This window comes from Dendropsophus ebraccatus, chromosome 5 (genome assembly GCF_027789765.1).
Source record: "Dendropsophus ebraccatus isolate aDenEbr1 chromosome 5, aDenEbr1.pat, whole genome shotgun sequence".
Lineage (NCBI taxonomy): Eukaryota > Metazoa > Chordata > Amphibia > Anura > Hylidae > Dendropsophus > Dendropsophus ebraccatus.
The window spans coordinates 3,425,054-3,444,507 of record NC_091458.1 but is presented as its reverse complement, the minus strand read 5'-3'; the positions used below and the strand labels follow the sequence as shown (position 1 = coordinate 3,444,507).

General features: G+C 46.1%; 1 protein-coding gene across 1 annotated transcript in view; it reads left to right on the top strand.

The window, feature by feature from the left end:
- The window catches only part of CCKBR (cholecystokinin B receptor), an 82,044-nt gene that overhangs the window by 48,654 nt on the left and 13,936 nt on the right, over nt 1–19,454 (top strand). Inside the window, exons 2-3 of the mRNA XM_069971877.1 lie at nt 9,124–9,372; nt 14,531–14,792. Of these exons, the coding sequence (XP_069827978.1) occupies nt 9,124–9,372; nt 14,531–14,792 (511 nt within the window). The remainder of the gene's footprint in view (nt 1–9,123; nt 9,373–14,530; nt 14,793–19,454) is intronic.

The following is a 19,454-nucleotide window of genomic DNA, read 5'->3' as shown; positions in this document are numbered from 1 at the left end:
ATATACAGGGACTATATACCTTTATACCTCCATCACTATATACAGGATCTATATACCTATATACCTCCATCACTATATACAAGGACTATATACCTATATACCTCCATCACTATATACAGGGACTATATACCTATATACCACCATCACTATATACAGGGACTATATACCTATATACCCCCATCACTATATACAAGATCTATATACCTATATACCTCCACAACTATATACAGAGACTATATACCTATATACCTCCATCACTATATACAAGATCTATATACCTATATACCACCATCACTATATACAGAGACTATATACCTATATACCCCCATCACTATATACAGGACCTATATACCTATATACCCCCATCACTATATACAGGATCTATATACCTATATACCCCCATCACTATATACAGGATCTATATACCTATATACCTCCATCACTATATACAGGATCTATATACCTATATACCTCCATCACTATATACAGGATCTATACCTATATACCTCCATCGGTATATACCTATATACTTCTATCACTATATACAGGGACTATACCTATATACCCCCATCACTATATACAGGGTCTATACCTATATACCTGCATCACTATATACAGGATCTATATACCTATATACCCCCATCACTATATACAAGATCTATATACCTATATACCTCCATCACTATATACAGGATCTATATACCTATATACCCCCATCACTATATACAAGATCTATATACCTTTATACCTCCATCACTATATACAGGGACTATATACCTATATACCTCCATCACTATATACAGGATCTATACCTATATACCCCCATCACTATATACAGGGACTATATACCTATATACCTCCATCACTATATACAAGGACTATATACCTATATACCTCCATCACTATATACAGGGACTATATACCTATATACCACCATCACTATATACAGGGACTATATACCTATATACCCCTATCACTATATACAGGATCTATATACCTATATACCTCCATCACTATATACAGGGACTATATACCTATATACCCCCATCACTATATACAGGGACTGTATACCTATATAGCTCCATCACTATATGTAGGATCTATATACCAATATACCCCCATCACTATATACAGGGACTATATACCTATATACCCCCATCACTATATACAGGATCTATATACCAATATACCCCCATCACTATATACAGGGACTATATACCTATATACCTCCATCACTATATACAGGATCTATATACCTATATACCCCCATCACTATATACAGGATCTATATTCCAATATACCCCCATCACTATATACAGGATCTATATACCTATATACCTCCATCACTATATACAGGATCTATATACCTATATACCCCCATCACTATATACAGGATCTATATACCAATATACCCCCATCACTATATACAGGATCTATATACCTATATACCCCTATCACTATATACAGGATCTATATACCTATATACCTCCATCACTATATACAGGATCTATATACCTAGATACCTCCATCACTATATACAGGATCTATATACCTCCATCACTATATACAGGATCTTTATACCTATATACCCCCATCACTTTATACAGGATCTATATACCTATATACGTCCATCACTATATACAGGGACTATATACCTATATACCTCCATCACAATATACAGGGACTATATACCTATATACGTCCATCACTATATACAGGGACTATATACCTATATACCTCCATCACTATATACAGGATCTATATACCTATATACCTCCATCACTATAAACAGGATCTACAGTATATACCTCCATCACTATATACAGGGACTATACCTATATACCTCCATCACTATATACAGGGTCTATACCTATATACCTGCATCACTATATACAGGATCTATATACCTATATACCCCCATCACTATATACAAGATCTATATACCTTTATACCTCCATCACTATATACAGGGACTATATACCTATTGTGGACATGTCACAGGAAAAGTGCTCGAGGGGAGGTACATCTCACCCAGGCTACTGCTTATGGGGAGATGGTAAATCTGGAAGAGACCTGTCACTCAGCAGTGATATGCTGCTGAGTTGTTCTTTAAATTTTCCGGGCCGGATTTACTGGAATGGTGGGTAGGTTGGTAGTGGGACCTGCCATTCCCTCCCCCTCGATCCAGTGTGGGTTTTGGGATCAGGTGAGCTCTGATCCCAATCAGCCTGAGAAGGCAAAAGCTCTGGTCAGTCTGAAAGGGATTGCTCTCAGCCAGGGGTGAACAGCTTGCATGCTGTATCTCCTGGGAGCAACGAATACTGCCGCCACTGGGGCCTATTCATACCCTGTGATACTGCCTACTGAAGAGTCAGATAGGAGACCTGTGTTAGTAAGTGCCCAGACGGGCAAGGACCTTTTTGTTTTGTTTTGTTCTGAAAAGCATGGTATTGCTACATTTCTGTTGAGGACTGTTTATGCAGCTAATAAACACCCAGCTGTTTTTATAAGTCCAAGTTTGCTGTCTGAACTGTGTCCAAACACACCATCCCCCGGGAAGATCCCTACAATTGGTGCTGCGGAGCGGGCAAAACGGTTGCTAGGGGCAACGGTGTGCATCAACTTGGCTACAGCTGCGTATGTCCTGGGTGAAGGCTGCTGCTTCACTCCAAAAGCAGCCAAGCAACATGGAGGAGATGATGAAGCAGTTAATACAAGTGAGTTTGCAGCAACAACAGGCATTGGCCGCACAACAACAGGCTCAGGCAGCCGCTAAACAGGATCAGGCAGCCGCTAACCTGCGCCATGAACAGACAATGGCTGCACATCAGCAAGCGATGGCTCAACAACAGAAACTTATTGAGCACCTAATCGCAAAGCAGGAGGCGTCTGCAGGTGCTAATCCCCAGCTGGTGGCCGCAGCCGCGCCAGAGACCTTGTCTGTGAAAAGAGCCGTGCAGCGAGCGCTGCAAAAGATGACTGCTGATGATGATATTGAGGCCTACTTAACTGTCTTTGAGCGGGTGGCTGAGCGAGAGAAGTTACCCTCCACTGAGTGGGCAGAAGTGATTGCGCCCTATTTAACAGGCGAACCTCAAAAGGCCTATTATGACCTCAGTGAGCAAGAGGTCAAAGACTATCCTCGGCTAAGAGCAGAGATACTTGCCCGACTAGGAGTTACTGCTGCTGTCCGTGCCCGGAGGGTCCGCAACTGGAGCTACAGTCTGGACAAATCAGCGAGGTCCCAGATGTACGACCTGATCCATTTGGCAAGAAAGTGGTTGGAGCCAGACACCTCTACTCCTGCCCAGATCCTAGAGAGGGTCGTGATGGATCGCTACCTCCGTGCCCTTCCTGCTGATCTACAACGCTGGGTAGGACAAGGTGACCCTAGGAGTGCCGACGAACTCGTCAGCCTTGTGGAGAGGTTCCAGGCGACCGAGGACTACCTCCGTGATGTTCCTGCAGCACCGTCACCTCCCCGGAGTGCCAGATCTGTGCCATCATCTGGTAAGAGACTTCCATCTATTGGGGGAGTGTGGAGGGGTGCTGATAGAGGGAAGAGCGCTCAGGAGGTGTCTCAGGGGCAAAAGACTGGTGATGGTCCCCGGTGGCTAAGTGGCCCTAAAAAGGACTCCCTGCCAAGGAGACCAGGCCCTATCCAGTGCTGGAGATGCCACGAGACGGGACATGTGTCTGCCCATTGCCCTCTTACCTCTGAGCCCATGGAGTGTGACGCTAGCCGGCGTCAGTCGCTATTTGCGGAGCCGTCATGTGTTGCAGTTCCTGGACTAGAGACTGAACCACAAGTCTGCAACATTACGGTCAATGACTTCCCTGTTAAGGCGTTGCTGGACTCAGGAAGCCTTGTCACCTTGGTGCATGCCAGCCTGGTGGCTGGGGACTTTGTGCCAAAAAGACATATGAGCGTTGTGTGCATACATGGTGATACAAAGGTTTACCCTATAGTACTGGCTAATGTCGGGACTGAACTAGGCACTGTACAATATGAAGTGGGTGTGGTTAAAAACCTTATGCATAATGTGATATTGGGGCGTGATTTTCCATTGTTCTGGGCTCTATGGGGAAAACAACAATCCCCTGAAAGGAGTGAGGAGACCCCTAAGTCTATTGCATTACCCACGGTAAATGATAAAAATGTACAGGAGGAATATGATGCTTTTCCTTTGCAGGTCCTGGCTGGTGAGGAAGAGTCTCCTCCCACTGAGCAGAATGTTCCAGACTTAGAGGTGTCTAGGGATAATTTTGGTACTGCACAATTACAGGACCCCACTCTCAAAAATGCTAGAGAGCAGGTCACTGTTATGAATGGGGTACCTCAGGAACCAGAAGCTGAGAAAAAGTTTCCACATTTTTCTGTGACTAATGATCTCTACTATAGAGTCACTAAGATTAATGATGAGGTTGTGGAACAGCTTCTGGTGCCTAAGTCGTACCGGCGTCAGGTACTCGACATGGCCCATAATCATGTCCTTGGGGGCCACTTGGGGACAGATAAAACACAGGAGAGAGTCCTCCAGAGGTTTTTTTGGCCTGCGATTTATGCTGACATAAAAAATTACTGCGAGTCGTGCCCCACATGTCAGCTTAGCGCCCCAGTGTCGCATTTCCGCAGTCCTTTGGTTTCGCTCCCCATCATAGAGGTACCTTTTGACCGCATTGCAATGGACTTGGTGGGTCCCATTGTAAAGTCGGCAAGGGGACACCAGTACATTTTGGTGGTCTTAGACTACGCAACCCGCTATCCTGAGGCTGTACCCCTAAGAAACACTGCGTCTAAAACAATTGCCCGTGAGTTGTTTTATATGTTTTCCAGGGTGGGGATCCCCAAAGAAATCTTGACCGACCAAGGTACTCCGTTTATGTCAAAGGTGATGCAGGATGTATGCAAACTGTTTAAAATCTCACACCTTCGTACCTCTGTATATCATCCCCAGACAGATGGATTAGTGGAGAGGTTTAATAAAACCCTAAAACATATGTTAAAGAAAGTGGTGGAAAAAGATGGTCGGGATTGGGATCACTTACTACCTTACCTGATGTTTGCTATTAGAGAAGTGCCCCAAGCATCCACAGGGTTCTCTCCCTTCGAGTTGGTCTATGGTCGTCACCCTAGGGGTTTGTTGGATATAGCGAAAGAGACATGGGAAAGTGAGTCCACCCCATACAAGAGTGTTATAGAGCATGTAGCACAAATGCAGGACCGTATAGCCACTGTAATGCCCCTAGTAAGGGAACACCTCCAGAAGGCGCAAGAGGGCCAAAGCAGAATTTACAACCGTTCTGCAAGAATCAGGACATTTAGCCCAGGTGACCGGGTACTCATACTTGTTCCCACGGTAGAAAGCAAATTCTTAGCCAAGTGGCAGGGTCCCTATGAAATTGTAGAGAAGATCAGTGAGGTCAACTACAAGGTACACCAACCAGGTAGAAGGAAGCCTTTCCAAGTTTATCACATAAACTTGATCAAACCCTGGAAAGACAGGGAATCCTTGGTGGCGACAAACTTTGTTAATCATTTGTCACAACCAATCCCTCCGGTCAAGATTGGTGATACTCTATCAGTGTCACAGAAGCAGGAGACTAAAGAGTTTTTGCAGAAAAATAAAGACAAGTTTTCTGACCTCCCAGGGCGTACGCATCTCATTCACCATCACATTGAAACTGAGCCTAGAAGCAGAGTAAACCTTAAGCCCTATAGGATACCAGAAGCACGGAGGGAGGCGGTGTCAGCCGAGGTAAAACGTATGCTTGACCTAGGAGTCATTGAGGTGTCCCAGAGCGAGTGGTCCAGCCCGATTGTGTTAATCCCAAAGCCCAATGGAACTTGGAGGTTCTGTAATGACTTTAGAAAGTTAAATGAGATCTCCAAGTTCGATGCGTACCCCATGCCCAGGGTAGATGAGTTGATTGAGAGAATGGGTAGTGCCAGGTACATAACCACCCTCGATCTCACAAAGGGCTACTGGCAGATCCCCCTCACTCCTGAGGCTAGAGAGAAGACTGCATTCTCCACCCCTGATGGGCTCTTCCAATATGTAGTGATGCCATTCGGGTTACATGGAGCCCCTGCCACTTTTCAGAGGTTGATGGACTTGATCCTGCGACCACATCGGGATTACTCTGCTGCCTACCTCGATGATGTGGTCATTTTTAGCCCTGATTGGGAAAGTCACCTCTGTAAGGTCCAGGCGGTGTTAGAGGCCATAAGTGATGCGGGGTTAACCATCAATGCAGAGAAGTGTGCACTAGCCTTAGAGGAGGCCAAATACCTGGGCTACATTATTGGGAGGGGGTTAGTGAAACCACAACTAAATAAAATTGAGGCAATACAGAATTGGCCCAAACCCCTCACAAAAAAACAGGTCAGAGCTTTCCTGGGTATTACGGGCTATTACCGTAGGTTTGTGCCAAACTTTGCCACAGTTGCAGCCCCGCTAACTGACCTGACAAAGGGTGCGAAGTCCGCAATGGTGACATGGACTCCAGAGGCCGAGAAGGCTTTTCAAAGCCTTAAATCTGCCTTGTGTCAACAACCTGTGCTAGTTACCCCTGACTTTAGGCAAGAATTTCTGGTCCAGACAGATGCCTCTAATACAGGGTTAGGTGCCGTCCTCTCGCAGGTCGTGAATGGCGAGGAACACCCGGTGATGTACTTAAGCAGGAAGCTATCCCCGGCCGAAAAAAACTACGCCATTGTTGAGCGAGAATGTCTGGCAGTGAAATGGGCCCTAGAGTCCCTAAGGTACTACTTGCTGGGTAGAAAATTCAAGTTAGTTACAGACCATGCCCCCCTAACATGGATGAAGCTGAACAAGGAGAAAAATGCGAGGGTGACTAGATGGTTTCTATCCCTCCAAAACTTTAATTTTACAGTGGAACACAGGCCAGGAAAGTTACAGGCAAATGCTGACGCCCTATCAAGGGTACACTGTCTGTGGGGACAGAATGCTCAGCCCTCCGGTCTGAAAAAGAGGGGGGGGATATGTGGACATGTCACAGGAAAAGTGCTCGAGGGGAGGTACATCTCACCCAGGCTACTGCTTATGGGGAGATGGTAAATCTGGAAGAGACCTGTCACTCAGCAGTGATATGCTGCTGAGTTGTTCTTTAAATTTTCCGGGCCGGATTTACTGGAATGGTGGGTAGGTTGGTAGTGGGACCTGCCATTCCCTCCCCCTCGATCCAGTGTGGGTTTTGGGATCAGGTGAGCTCTGATCCCAATCAGCCTGAGAAGGCAAAAGCTCTGGTCAGTCTGAAAGGGATTGCTCTCAGCCAGGGGTGAACAGCTTGCATGCTGTATCTCCTGGGAGCAACGAATACTGCCGCCACTGGGGCCTATTCATACCCTGTGATACTGCCTACTGAAGAGTCAGATAGGAGACCTGTGTTAGTAAGTGCCCAGACGGGCAAGGACCTTTTTGTTTTGTTTTGTTCTGAAAAGCATGGTATTGCTACATTTCTGTTGAGGACTGTTTATGCAGCTAATAAACACCCAGCTGTTTTTATAAGTCCAAGTTTGCTGTCTGAACTGTGTCCAAACACACCATCCCCCGGGAAGATCCCTACACTATACACCTCCATCACTATATACAGGGACTATATACCTATATACCTCCATCACTATATACAGGATCTATATACCTATATACCTCCATCACTATATACAGGATCTATATACCTATATACCTCCATCACTATATACAGGATCTTTATACCTATATACCCCCATCACTATATACAGGATCTATATACCTATATACCTCCATCACTATATACAGGATCTATATACCTATATACCTCCATCACTATATACAGGATCTATATACCTATATACCCCCATCACTATATACAGGATCTATATACCCGCGGACCCCATAGCCCTGTGATATGTCCCCCCGGACCCCATAGCCCTGTGATGTGTCCCCCCCGGACCCCATAGCCCTGTGATGTGTCCCCCCGGACCCCATAGCCCTGTGATGTGTCCCCCCGGACCCCATAGCCCTGTGATATGTCCCCCCGGACCCCATAGCCCTGTGATGTGTCCCCCCGGACCCCATAGCCCTGTGATATGTCCCCCCGGACCCCATAGCCCTGTGATGTGTCCCCCCCGGACCCTATAGCCCTGTGATGTGTCCCCAAGACCCCATATCCTGTGATGTGTCCCCCCCGGACCCCATAGCCCTGTGATGTTTCCCCCCCGGACCCCATAGCCCTGTGATGTGTCCCCCCGGACCCCATAGCCCTATGATATGTCCCCCCCGGACCCCTTAGCCCTGTGATGTGTCCCCCCCGAACCCCATAGCCCTATGATGTGTCCCCCCGGACCCCATAGCCCTGTGATGTGTCCCCCCGGACCCCATAGCCCTATGATATGTCCCCCCCGGACCCCATAGCCCTGTGATGTGTCCCCCCGGACCCCATAGCCCTATGATATGTCCCCCCCGGACCCCATAGCCCTGTGATGTGTCCCCCCCGGACCCCATAGCCCTGTGATGTGTCCCCCCCGGACCCCATAGCCCTGTGATGTGTCCCCCCCGGACCCCATAGCCCTGTGATGTGTCCCCCCCGGACCCCATAGCCCTGTGATGTGTCCCCCCCGGACCCCATAGCCCTGTGATGTGTCCCCCCCGGACCCCATAGCCCTGTGATGTGTCCCCCCCGGACCCCATAGCCCTGTGATATGTCCCCCCCGGACCCCATAGCCCTGTGATGTGTCCCCCCCGGACCCCATAGCCCTGTGATATGTCCCCCCGGACCCCTTAGCCCTGTGATGTGTCCCCCCCGGACCCCATAGCCCTGTGATGTGTCCCCCCCGGACCCCATAGCCCTGTGATGTTTCCTCCCTGGACCCCATAGCCCTGTGATGTGTCCCCCCCGGACCCCATAGCCCTGTGATGTGTCCCCCCGGACCCCATAGCCCTGTGATGTGTCCCCAAGACCCCATATCCTGTGATGTGTCCCCCCTGGACCCCATAGCCCTGTGATGTTTTCTCCCCGGACCCCATAGCCCTGTGATGTGTCCCCCCGGACCCCATAGCCCTATGATGTGTCCCCCCCGGACCCCATAGCCCTGTGATATTAATGTTTTTGTCCTTTCAGATCTGAACTGGGTGCGGATCCTGCTCTACTGCCTCATCTTCCTGCTCAGTGTTTTCGGGAATACCCTCATCATCATCGTACTGGTGATGAACAAGCGTCTGCGCACCATCACCAACTGCTTCCTGCTGTCCCTGGCTGTCAGCGACATCATGGTGTCTCTGCTCTGCATGCCCTTCACCCTCATCCCCAACCTAATGGGGAACTTCATCTTTGGAGAAGTCATCTGCAAGACGGCCGCTTACTTCATGGGTAATGATTGTGTGAATAATAAGATTTCAGCCTCTGAGATAATAAGGCAGTGCCCTGGGGTAATAATGCAGAGACCCGAGATAATAATGAGGTGTCCTAAGGTAGAGCCCAGAGATAATAAGGCAGTGCCCTGGGGTAATAATGAGGTATCCTAAGGTAGAGGCCAAAGATAATAAGGTAGAGCCCAGAGATAGTAAGGTAGAGCCCAGAGATAATAAGGTAGAGCCCAGAGATAATAAGGTAGAGCCCAGAGATAATAAGGTAGAGCCCAGAGATAATAAGGTAGAGCCCAGAGATAATAAGGTAGAGCCCAGAGATAATAAGGTAGAGCCCAGAGATAATAAGGTAGAGCCCAGAGATAATAAGGTAGAGGCCAGAGATAATAAGGTAGAGCCCAGAGATAATAAGGTAGAGGCCAGAGATAATAAGGTAGAGCCCAGAGATAATAAGGTAGAGGCCAGAGATAATAAGGTAGAGCCCAGAGATAATAAGGTAGAACCCAGAGATAATAAGGTAGAGCCCAGAGATAATAAGGTAGAGCCCAGAGATAATAAGGTAGAGGCCAGAGATAATAAGGTAGAGCCCAGAGATAATAAGGTAGAGCCCAGAGATAATAAGGTAGAGCCCAGAGATAATAAGGTAGAGGCCAGAGATAGTAAGGTAGAGCCCAGAGATAGTAAGGTAGAGCCCAGAGATAATAAGGTAGAGGCCAGAGATAATAAGGTAGAGCCCAGAGATAATAAGGTAGAGCCCAGAGATAATAAGGTAGAGCCCAGAGATAATAAGGTAGAGGCCAGAGATAATAAGGTAGAGGCCAGAGATAATAAGGTAGAGGCCAGAGATAATAAGGTAGAGCCCAGAGATAATAAGGTAGAGCCCAGAGATAATAAGGTAGAGCCCAGAGATAATAAGGTAGAGGCCAGAGATAATAAGGTAGAGCCCAGAGATAATAAGGTAGAGCCCAGAGATAATAAGGTAGAGGCCAGGGAAAATAAGGTAGAGCCCAGAGATAATAAGGTAGAGCCCAGAGATAATAAGGTAGAGCCCAGAGATAATAAGGTAGAGCCCAGAGATAATAAGGTAGAGCCCAGAGATAATAAGGTAGAGCCCAGAGATAATAAGGTAGAGCCCAGAGATAATAAGGTAGAGCCCAGAGATAATAAGGTAGAGGCCAGAGATAATAAGGTAGAGCCCAGAGATAATAAGGTAGAGGCCAGAGATAATAAGGTAGAGCCCAGAGATAATAAGGTAGAGCCCAGAGATAATAAGGCAGAGCCCAGAGATAATAAGGTAGAGCCCAGAGATAGTAAGGCAGAGGCCAGAGATAGAAAGGAAGAGACCTGAAATAATAAAGTAGAGCCCACCTGTATAATACAGATCCCCTTCCCCACCTGTATATTACAGACCCCCCACCCCCACCTGTATATTACAGACCCCCCACCTGTATATTACAGATCCCCTCCCCACCTGTATATTACAGACCCCCCACCCCCACCTGTATATTACAGACCCCCACCTGTATATTACAGATCCCCTCACCCACCTGTATATTACAGACCCCCCACCCCCACCTGTATATTACAGATCCCCCTCCCCCACCTGTATATTACAGATCCCCCTCCCCCACCTGTATATTACAGATCCCCTCCCCACCTGTATATTACAGATCCCCTCCCCCACCTGTATATTACAGATCCCCTCCCCCACCTGTGTATTACAGATCCCCCTCCCCCACCTGTATATTACAGATCCCCTCCCCCACCTGTATATTATAGATCCCCTCCCCCACCTGTATATTACAGATCCGCTCCCCCACCTGTATATTACAGATCCCCTCCCCCACCTGTATATTACACATCCCCTCCCCTACCTGTATATTTACAGATCCCCTCCTCCACCTGTATATTATAGATCCCCCTCCCCCACCTGTATATTACAGATCCCCTCCCCCACCTGTATCTTACAGATCCCCTCCCTTACCTGTATATTACACATCCCCTCCCCACCTGTATATTACAGATCCCCCTCCCCACCTGTATATTACACATCCCCTCCCCACCTGTATATTACAGATCCCCTCCCCCACCTGTATATTACACATCCCCTCCCCACCTGTATATTACTGATCCCCCTCCCCCACCTGTATATTACAGACCCCCCACCTGTATATTACAGATCCCCTCCCCCACCTGTATATTACAGACCCCCCTTCCCTAACCTGTATATTACAGATCCCCTCCCCCACCTGTATATTACAGATACCCTCACCCACCTGTATATTACAGATCCCCTCCCCCACCTGTATATTACAGATCCCCTCCCCCACCTGTATATTACAGACCCCCCTCCCCCACCTGTATATTACAGATCCCCTCCCCTACCTGTATATTACAGATCCCCTTCCCCACCTGTATATTACACATCCCCTCCCCTACCTGTATATTACAGACCCCCTCCCCCACCTGTATTTTACAGATCCCCCTCCCCACCTGTATATTACACATCCCCTCCCCCACCTGTATATTACAGATCCCCCTCCCCACCTCTATATTACAGATCCCCTACCCCACCTGTATATTACAGATCCCCTCCCCCACCTGTATATTACAGATCCCCCTCCACCACCTGTATATTACAGATCCCCCTCCCCCACCTGTATATTACAGATCCCCTCCCCCACCTGTATATTACTGATCCCCCTCCCCCACCTGTATATTACAGATCCCACCCCCCACCTGTATATTACTGATCCCCCTCCCCCACCTGTATATTACAGATCCCCCTCCCCCACCTGTATATTACAGATCCCCCACCTGTATTTTACAGATCCCCTCCCCCACCTGTATATTACAGACCCCCTACCTGTATATTACTGATCCCCCTCCCCCACCTGTATATTACTGATCCCCCTCCCCACCTGTATATTACGGACCCCCTCCCCCACCTGTATATTACAGACCCCCCACCTGTATATTACAGATCCCCTCCCCCACCTGTATATTACAGACCCCCCACCTGTATATTACTGATCCCCTTCCCCCACCTGTATATTACAGACCCCCCACCTGTATATTACAGATTCCCTCACCCACCTGTATATTACTGATCCCCTTCCCCCACATGTATATTACAGACCCCCCACCTGTATATTACAGATTCCCTCACCCACCTGTATATTACAGATCCCCTCCCCACCTGTATATTACTGATCCCCTTCCCCCACCTGTATATTACAGATCCCCCACCTGTATATTACAGATCCCCCACCTGTATATTACAGATCCCCTCCCCCACCTGTATATTACAGACCCCCCACCTGTATATTACAGATCCCCTTCCCCACCTGTATATTACAGATTCCCTCACCCACCTGTATATTACTGATCCCCTTCCCCCACATGTATATTACAGACCCCCCAACTGTATATTACAGATTCCCTCACCCACCTGTATATTACAGATCCCCTCCCCCACCTGTATATTACAGATCCCCTCCCCCACCTGTATATTACAGACCCCCCTCCCCCACCTGTATATTACAGATCCCCTCCCCTACCTGTATATTACAGATCCCCTTCCCCACCTGTATATTACACATCCCCTCCCCTACCTGTATATTACAGATCCCCTCCCCCACCTGTATTTTACAGATCCCCCTCCCCACCTGTATATTACACATCCCCTCCCCCACCTGTATATTACAGATCCCCCTCCCCACCTCTATATTACAGATCCCCTACCCCACCTGTATATTACAGATCCCCTCCCCCACCTGTATATTACAGATCCCCCTCCACCACCTGTATATTACAGATCCCCCTCCCCCACCTGTATATTACAGATCCCCTCCCCCACCTGTATATTACTGATCCCCCTCCCCCACCTGTATATTACAGATCCCACCCCCCACCTGTATATTACTGATCCCCCTCCCCCACCTGTATATTACAGATCCCCCTCCCCCACCTGTATATTACAGATCCCCCACCTGTATTTTACAGATCCCCTCCCCCACCTGTATATTACAGACCCCCTACCTGTATATTACTGATCCCCCTCCCCCACCTGTATATTACTGATCCCCCTCCCCACCTGTATATTACGGACCCCCTCCCCCACCTGTATATTACAGACCCCCCACCTGTATATTACAGATCCCCTCCCCCACCTGTATATTACAGACCCCCCACCTGTATATTACTGATCCCCTTCCCCCACCTGTATATTACAGACCCCCCACCTGTATATTACAGATTCCCTCACCCACCTGTATATTACTGATCCCCTTCCCCCACATGTATATTACAGACCCCCCACCTGTATATTACAGATTCCCTCACCCACCTGTATATTACAGATCCCCTCCCCACCTGTATATTACTGATCCCCTTCCCCCACCTGTATATTACAGATCCCCCACCTGTATATTACAGATCCCCCACCTGTATATTACAGATCCCCTCCCCCACCTGTATATTACAGACCCCCACCTGTATATTACAGATCCCCTTCCCCACCTGTATATTACAGATTCCCTCACCCACCTGTATATTACTGATCCCCTTCCCCCACATGTATATTACAGACCCCCCAACTGTATATTACAGATTCCCTCACCCACCTGTATATTACAGATCCCCTCCCCACCTGTATATTACTGATCCCCTTCCCCCACCTGTATATTACAGATCCCCCACCTGTATATTACAGATCCCCCACCTGTATATTACAGATCCCCTCCCCCACCTGTATATTACAGACCCCCCACCTGTATATTACAGATCCCCTCCCCACCTGTATATTACTGATCCCCCACCTGTATATTACAGATCCCCTCCCCCACCTGTATATTACAGATCCCCTTCCCCACCTGTATATTACAGATCCCCACCTGTATATTACAGATCCCCTCACCCACCTGTATATTACAGATCCCCCTCCCCCACCTGTATATTACAGATCCCCTCCCCCACCTGTATATTACAGACCCCCCACCTGTATATTACAGATCCCCCTCCCCACCTGTATATTACACATCCCCTCCCCCACCTGTATATTACAGATCCCCCTCCCCACCTGTATATTACACATCCCCTCCCCCACCTGTATATTACAGACCCCCCACCTGTATATTACTGATCCCCTCCTCTCTTCACAGGCATCTCTGTCAGCGTCTCCACCTTTAACCTGGTGGCCATCGCCATTGAACGCTACAGCGCTATCTGCAATCCATTGAAATCCCGAGTGTGGCAGACCCGATCGCACGCCTACAAGGTGATCGCCGCCACCTGGATATTATCCATCATTATAATGATCCCCTACCTGGTGTACAACACGCTGGTGAGCTTCAACATGGCCGGGAACCAGGAAGGCTACCAGTGCCGCCTCAAGTGGCCCAACGACCAGGTGCAGCAGGCATGGTAAGCCCATCACACATATATATGTATACTGCACCGTGACCCCATCACACATATATATGTATACTGCACAGTGACCCCATCACACATATATATGTATACTGCACGGTGACCCCATCACACATATATATGTATACTGCACGGTGACCCCATCACACATATATATGTATACTGCACGGTGACCCCATCACACATATATATGTATACTGCACGGTGACCCCATCACACATATATATGTATACTGCACGGTGACCCCATCACACATATATATGTATACTGCACGGTGACCCCATCACACATATATATGTATACTGCACGGTGACCACATCACACATATATAATATACACTGCACGGTGACCCCATCACACATATATATGTATACTGCACCGTCACCACATCACACATATATATGTATACTGCACTGTGACCACATCACACATATATAATATACACTGCACAGTGACCCCATCACACATATATAATATACACTGCACCGTGACCCCATCACACATATATATGTATACTGCACCGTCACCACATCACACATATATATGTATACTGCACTGTGACCACATCACACATATATAATATACACTGCACAGTGACCCCATCACACATATATAATATACACTGCACCGTGACCCCATCACACATATATATGTATACTGCATAGTGACCCCATCACACATATATATGTATACTGCACGGTGACCCCATCACACATATATATGTATACTGCACGGTGACCCATCACACATATATATGTATACTGCACGGTGACCCCAACACACATATATATGTATACTGCACCGTGACCACATCACACATATATAATATACACTGCACGGTGACCCCATCACACATATATATATATACTGCACCGTGACCCCGTCACACATATATATGTATACTGCACCGTGACCCCATCACACATATATATGTATACTGCATAGTGTCCCCATCACACATATATATGTATACTGCACCGTGACCCCGTCACACATATATATGTATACTGCACCGTGACCACATCACACATATATAATATACACTGCACGGTGACCCCATCACACATATATATATATACTGCACCGTGACCCCATCACACATATATATGTATACTGCACTGTGACCCCGTCACACATATATATGTATACTGCACCGTGACCCCGTCACACATATATATGTATACTGCACCGTGACCCCATCACACATATATATGTATACTGCATAGTGTCCCCATCACACATATATATGTATACTGCACCGTGACCCCGTCACACATATATATGTATACTGCACTGTGACCACATCACACATATATAATATACACTGCACAGTGACCCCATCACACATATATAATATACACTGCACCGTGACCCCATCACACATATATATGTATACTGCATAGTGACCCCATCACACATATATATGTATACTGCACGGTGACCCCATCACACATATATATGTATACTGCACGGTGACCCCATCACACATATATATGTATACTGCACGGTGACCCCAACACACATATATATGTATACTGCACCGTGACCACATCACACATATATAATATACACTGCACGGTGACCCCATCACACATATATATATATACTGCACCGTGACCCCATCACACATATATATGTATACTGCGCTGTGACCCCGTCACACATATATATGTATACTGCACCGTGACCCCGTCACACATATATATGTATACTGCACCGTGACCCCATCACACATATATATGTATACTGCATAGTGTCCCCATCACACATATATATGTATACTGCACCGTGACCCCGTCACACATATATATGTATACTGCACCGTGACCACATCACACATATATAATATACACTGCACGGTGACCCCATCACACATATATATATATACTGCACCGTGACCCCATCACACATATATATGTATACTGCACTGTGACCCCGTCACACATATATATGTATACTGCACCGTGACCCCGTCACACATATATATGTATACTGCACCGTGACCCCATCACACATATATATGTATACTGCATAGTGTCCCCATCACACATATATATGTATACTGCACCGTGACCCCGTCACACATATATATGTATACTGCACCGTGACCCCATCACACATATATATGTATACTGCACCGTGACCCCATCACACATATATATGTATACTGCATAGTGACCCCATCACACATATATAATATACACTGCACCGTGACCCCATCACACATATATATGTATACTGCACCGTGACCCCATCACACATATATAATATACACTGCACCGTGACCACATCACACATATATATGTATACTGCACCGTGACCCCATCACACATATATATGTATACTGCATAGTGACCCCATCACACATATATAATATACACTGCACCGTGACCCCATCACACATATATATGTATACTGCACCGTGACCCCATCACACATATATAATATACACTGCACCGTGACCACATCACACATATATATGTATACTGCACCGTGACCCCATCACACATATATAATATACACTGCACCGTGACCCCATCACACATATATATGTATACTGCACCGTGACCCCATCACACATATATAATATACACTGCACCGTGACCACATCACACATATATATGTATACTGCACCGTGACCCCATCACACATATATAATATATACTGCACAGTGACCCCATCATATATATATATATATATATATATATATATAATATATATACTGCATAGTGACCCCATCACACATATATAATGTATACTGCACAGTGACCCCATCAAATATATATAATATATACTGTATGGTGACCCCATCACATATACATAATATATACTGTATGGTGACCCCATCACATATACATAATATATACTGTATGGTGACCCCATCACATATACATAATATATACTGTATGGTGACCCCATCACTTATACATAATATATACTGTATGGTGACCCCATCACATATACATAATATATACTGTATGGTGACCCCATCACATATACATAATATATACTGTATGGTGACCCCATCACATATACATAATATATACTGTATGGTGACCCCATCACATATACATAATATATACTGTATGGTGACCCCATCACATATACATAATATATACTGTATGGTGACCCCATCACTTATACATAATATATACTGTATGGTGACCCCTTCACATATACATAATATATACTGTATGGTGACCCCTTCACATATACATAATATATACTGTATGGTGACCCCATCACATATACATAATATATACTGTATGGTGACCCCATCACATATACATAATATATACTGTATGGTGACCCCATCACATATACATAATATATACTGTATGGTGACCCCTATCACTTATACTTATACATAATATATACTGCACGGTGACCCCATCACATATACATAATATATACTGCACAGTGACCCCATCACATATACATAATATATACTGTATGGTGACCCCATCACATATACATAATATATACTGTATGGTGACCCCATCACATATACATAATATATACTGTATGGTGACCCCATCACATATACATAATATATACTGTATGGTGACCCCATCACATATACATAATATATACTGTATGGTGACCCCATCACATATACATAATATATACTGTATGGTGACCCCTATCACATATACTTATACATAATATATACTGCACAGTGACCCCATCACATATACATAATATATACTGTATGGTGCCCCCATCACATATACATAATATATACTGCACGGTGACCACGTCACATATACATAATATATACTGTATGGTGACCCCTATCACATATACTTATACATAATATATACTGTATGTCGACCCCATCACATGTACATAATATATACTGTATGGTGACCCCATCACATATACATAATATATACTGCACGGTGACCACGTCACATATACATAATATATACTGTATGGTGACCCCTATCACATATACTTATATATAATATATACTGCACAGTGACCCCATCACATATACATAATATATACTGTATGGTGACCTCCATCACATATATATAATATATACTGTATGTCGACCCCATCACATATACATAATATATACTGTATGGTGACCTCCATCACATATATATAATATATACTGTATGGTGACCCCATCACATATACATAATATATACTGTATGGTGACCCCATCACATATACATAATATATACTGTATGGTGACCCCTATCACATATACTTATACATAATATATACTGCACAGTGACCCCATCACATATACATAAAGCTGAGTACTGAGCAGCACATCCAGGAGCACAGGCCGTAGGTGGAACACTGGGAGGAGCCAACCATCAGTTTTAGTCTTATGGCTTGACAAGTTGCAGCAGGGCACATCAACGAAAAGCAAACTTCTCCATCTGCTGACGTGAGACTGAAGCACAGCAAAGTGCAGGACTTAGAAGACTTGAAGATCACTCCCTCAGCATGGACAGACTAGTTTCTTTGGGCATTACTCACACCCCTGGTGGTTTAGCAGCACATAGCTGGGCTCAGGCTCTGGAATCGGGCACAGGGATCAGGCTCTAGGATCAGGCACTGGGATCAGGCACTGTCCGGAGGCCTGGGTTCCATTTAAGATACTCTCTGGCTCTGGGATCAGCCACTGGCCGGAGGGCC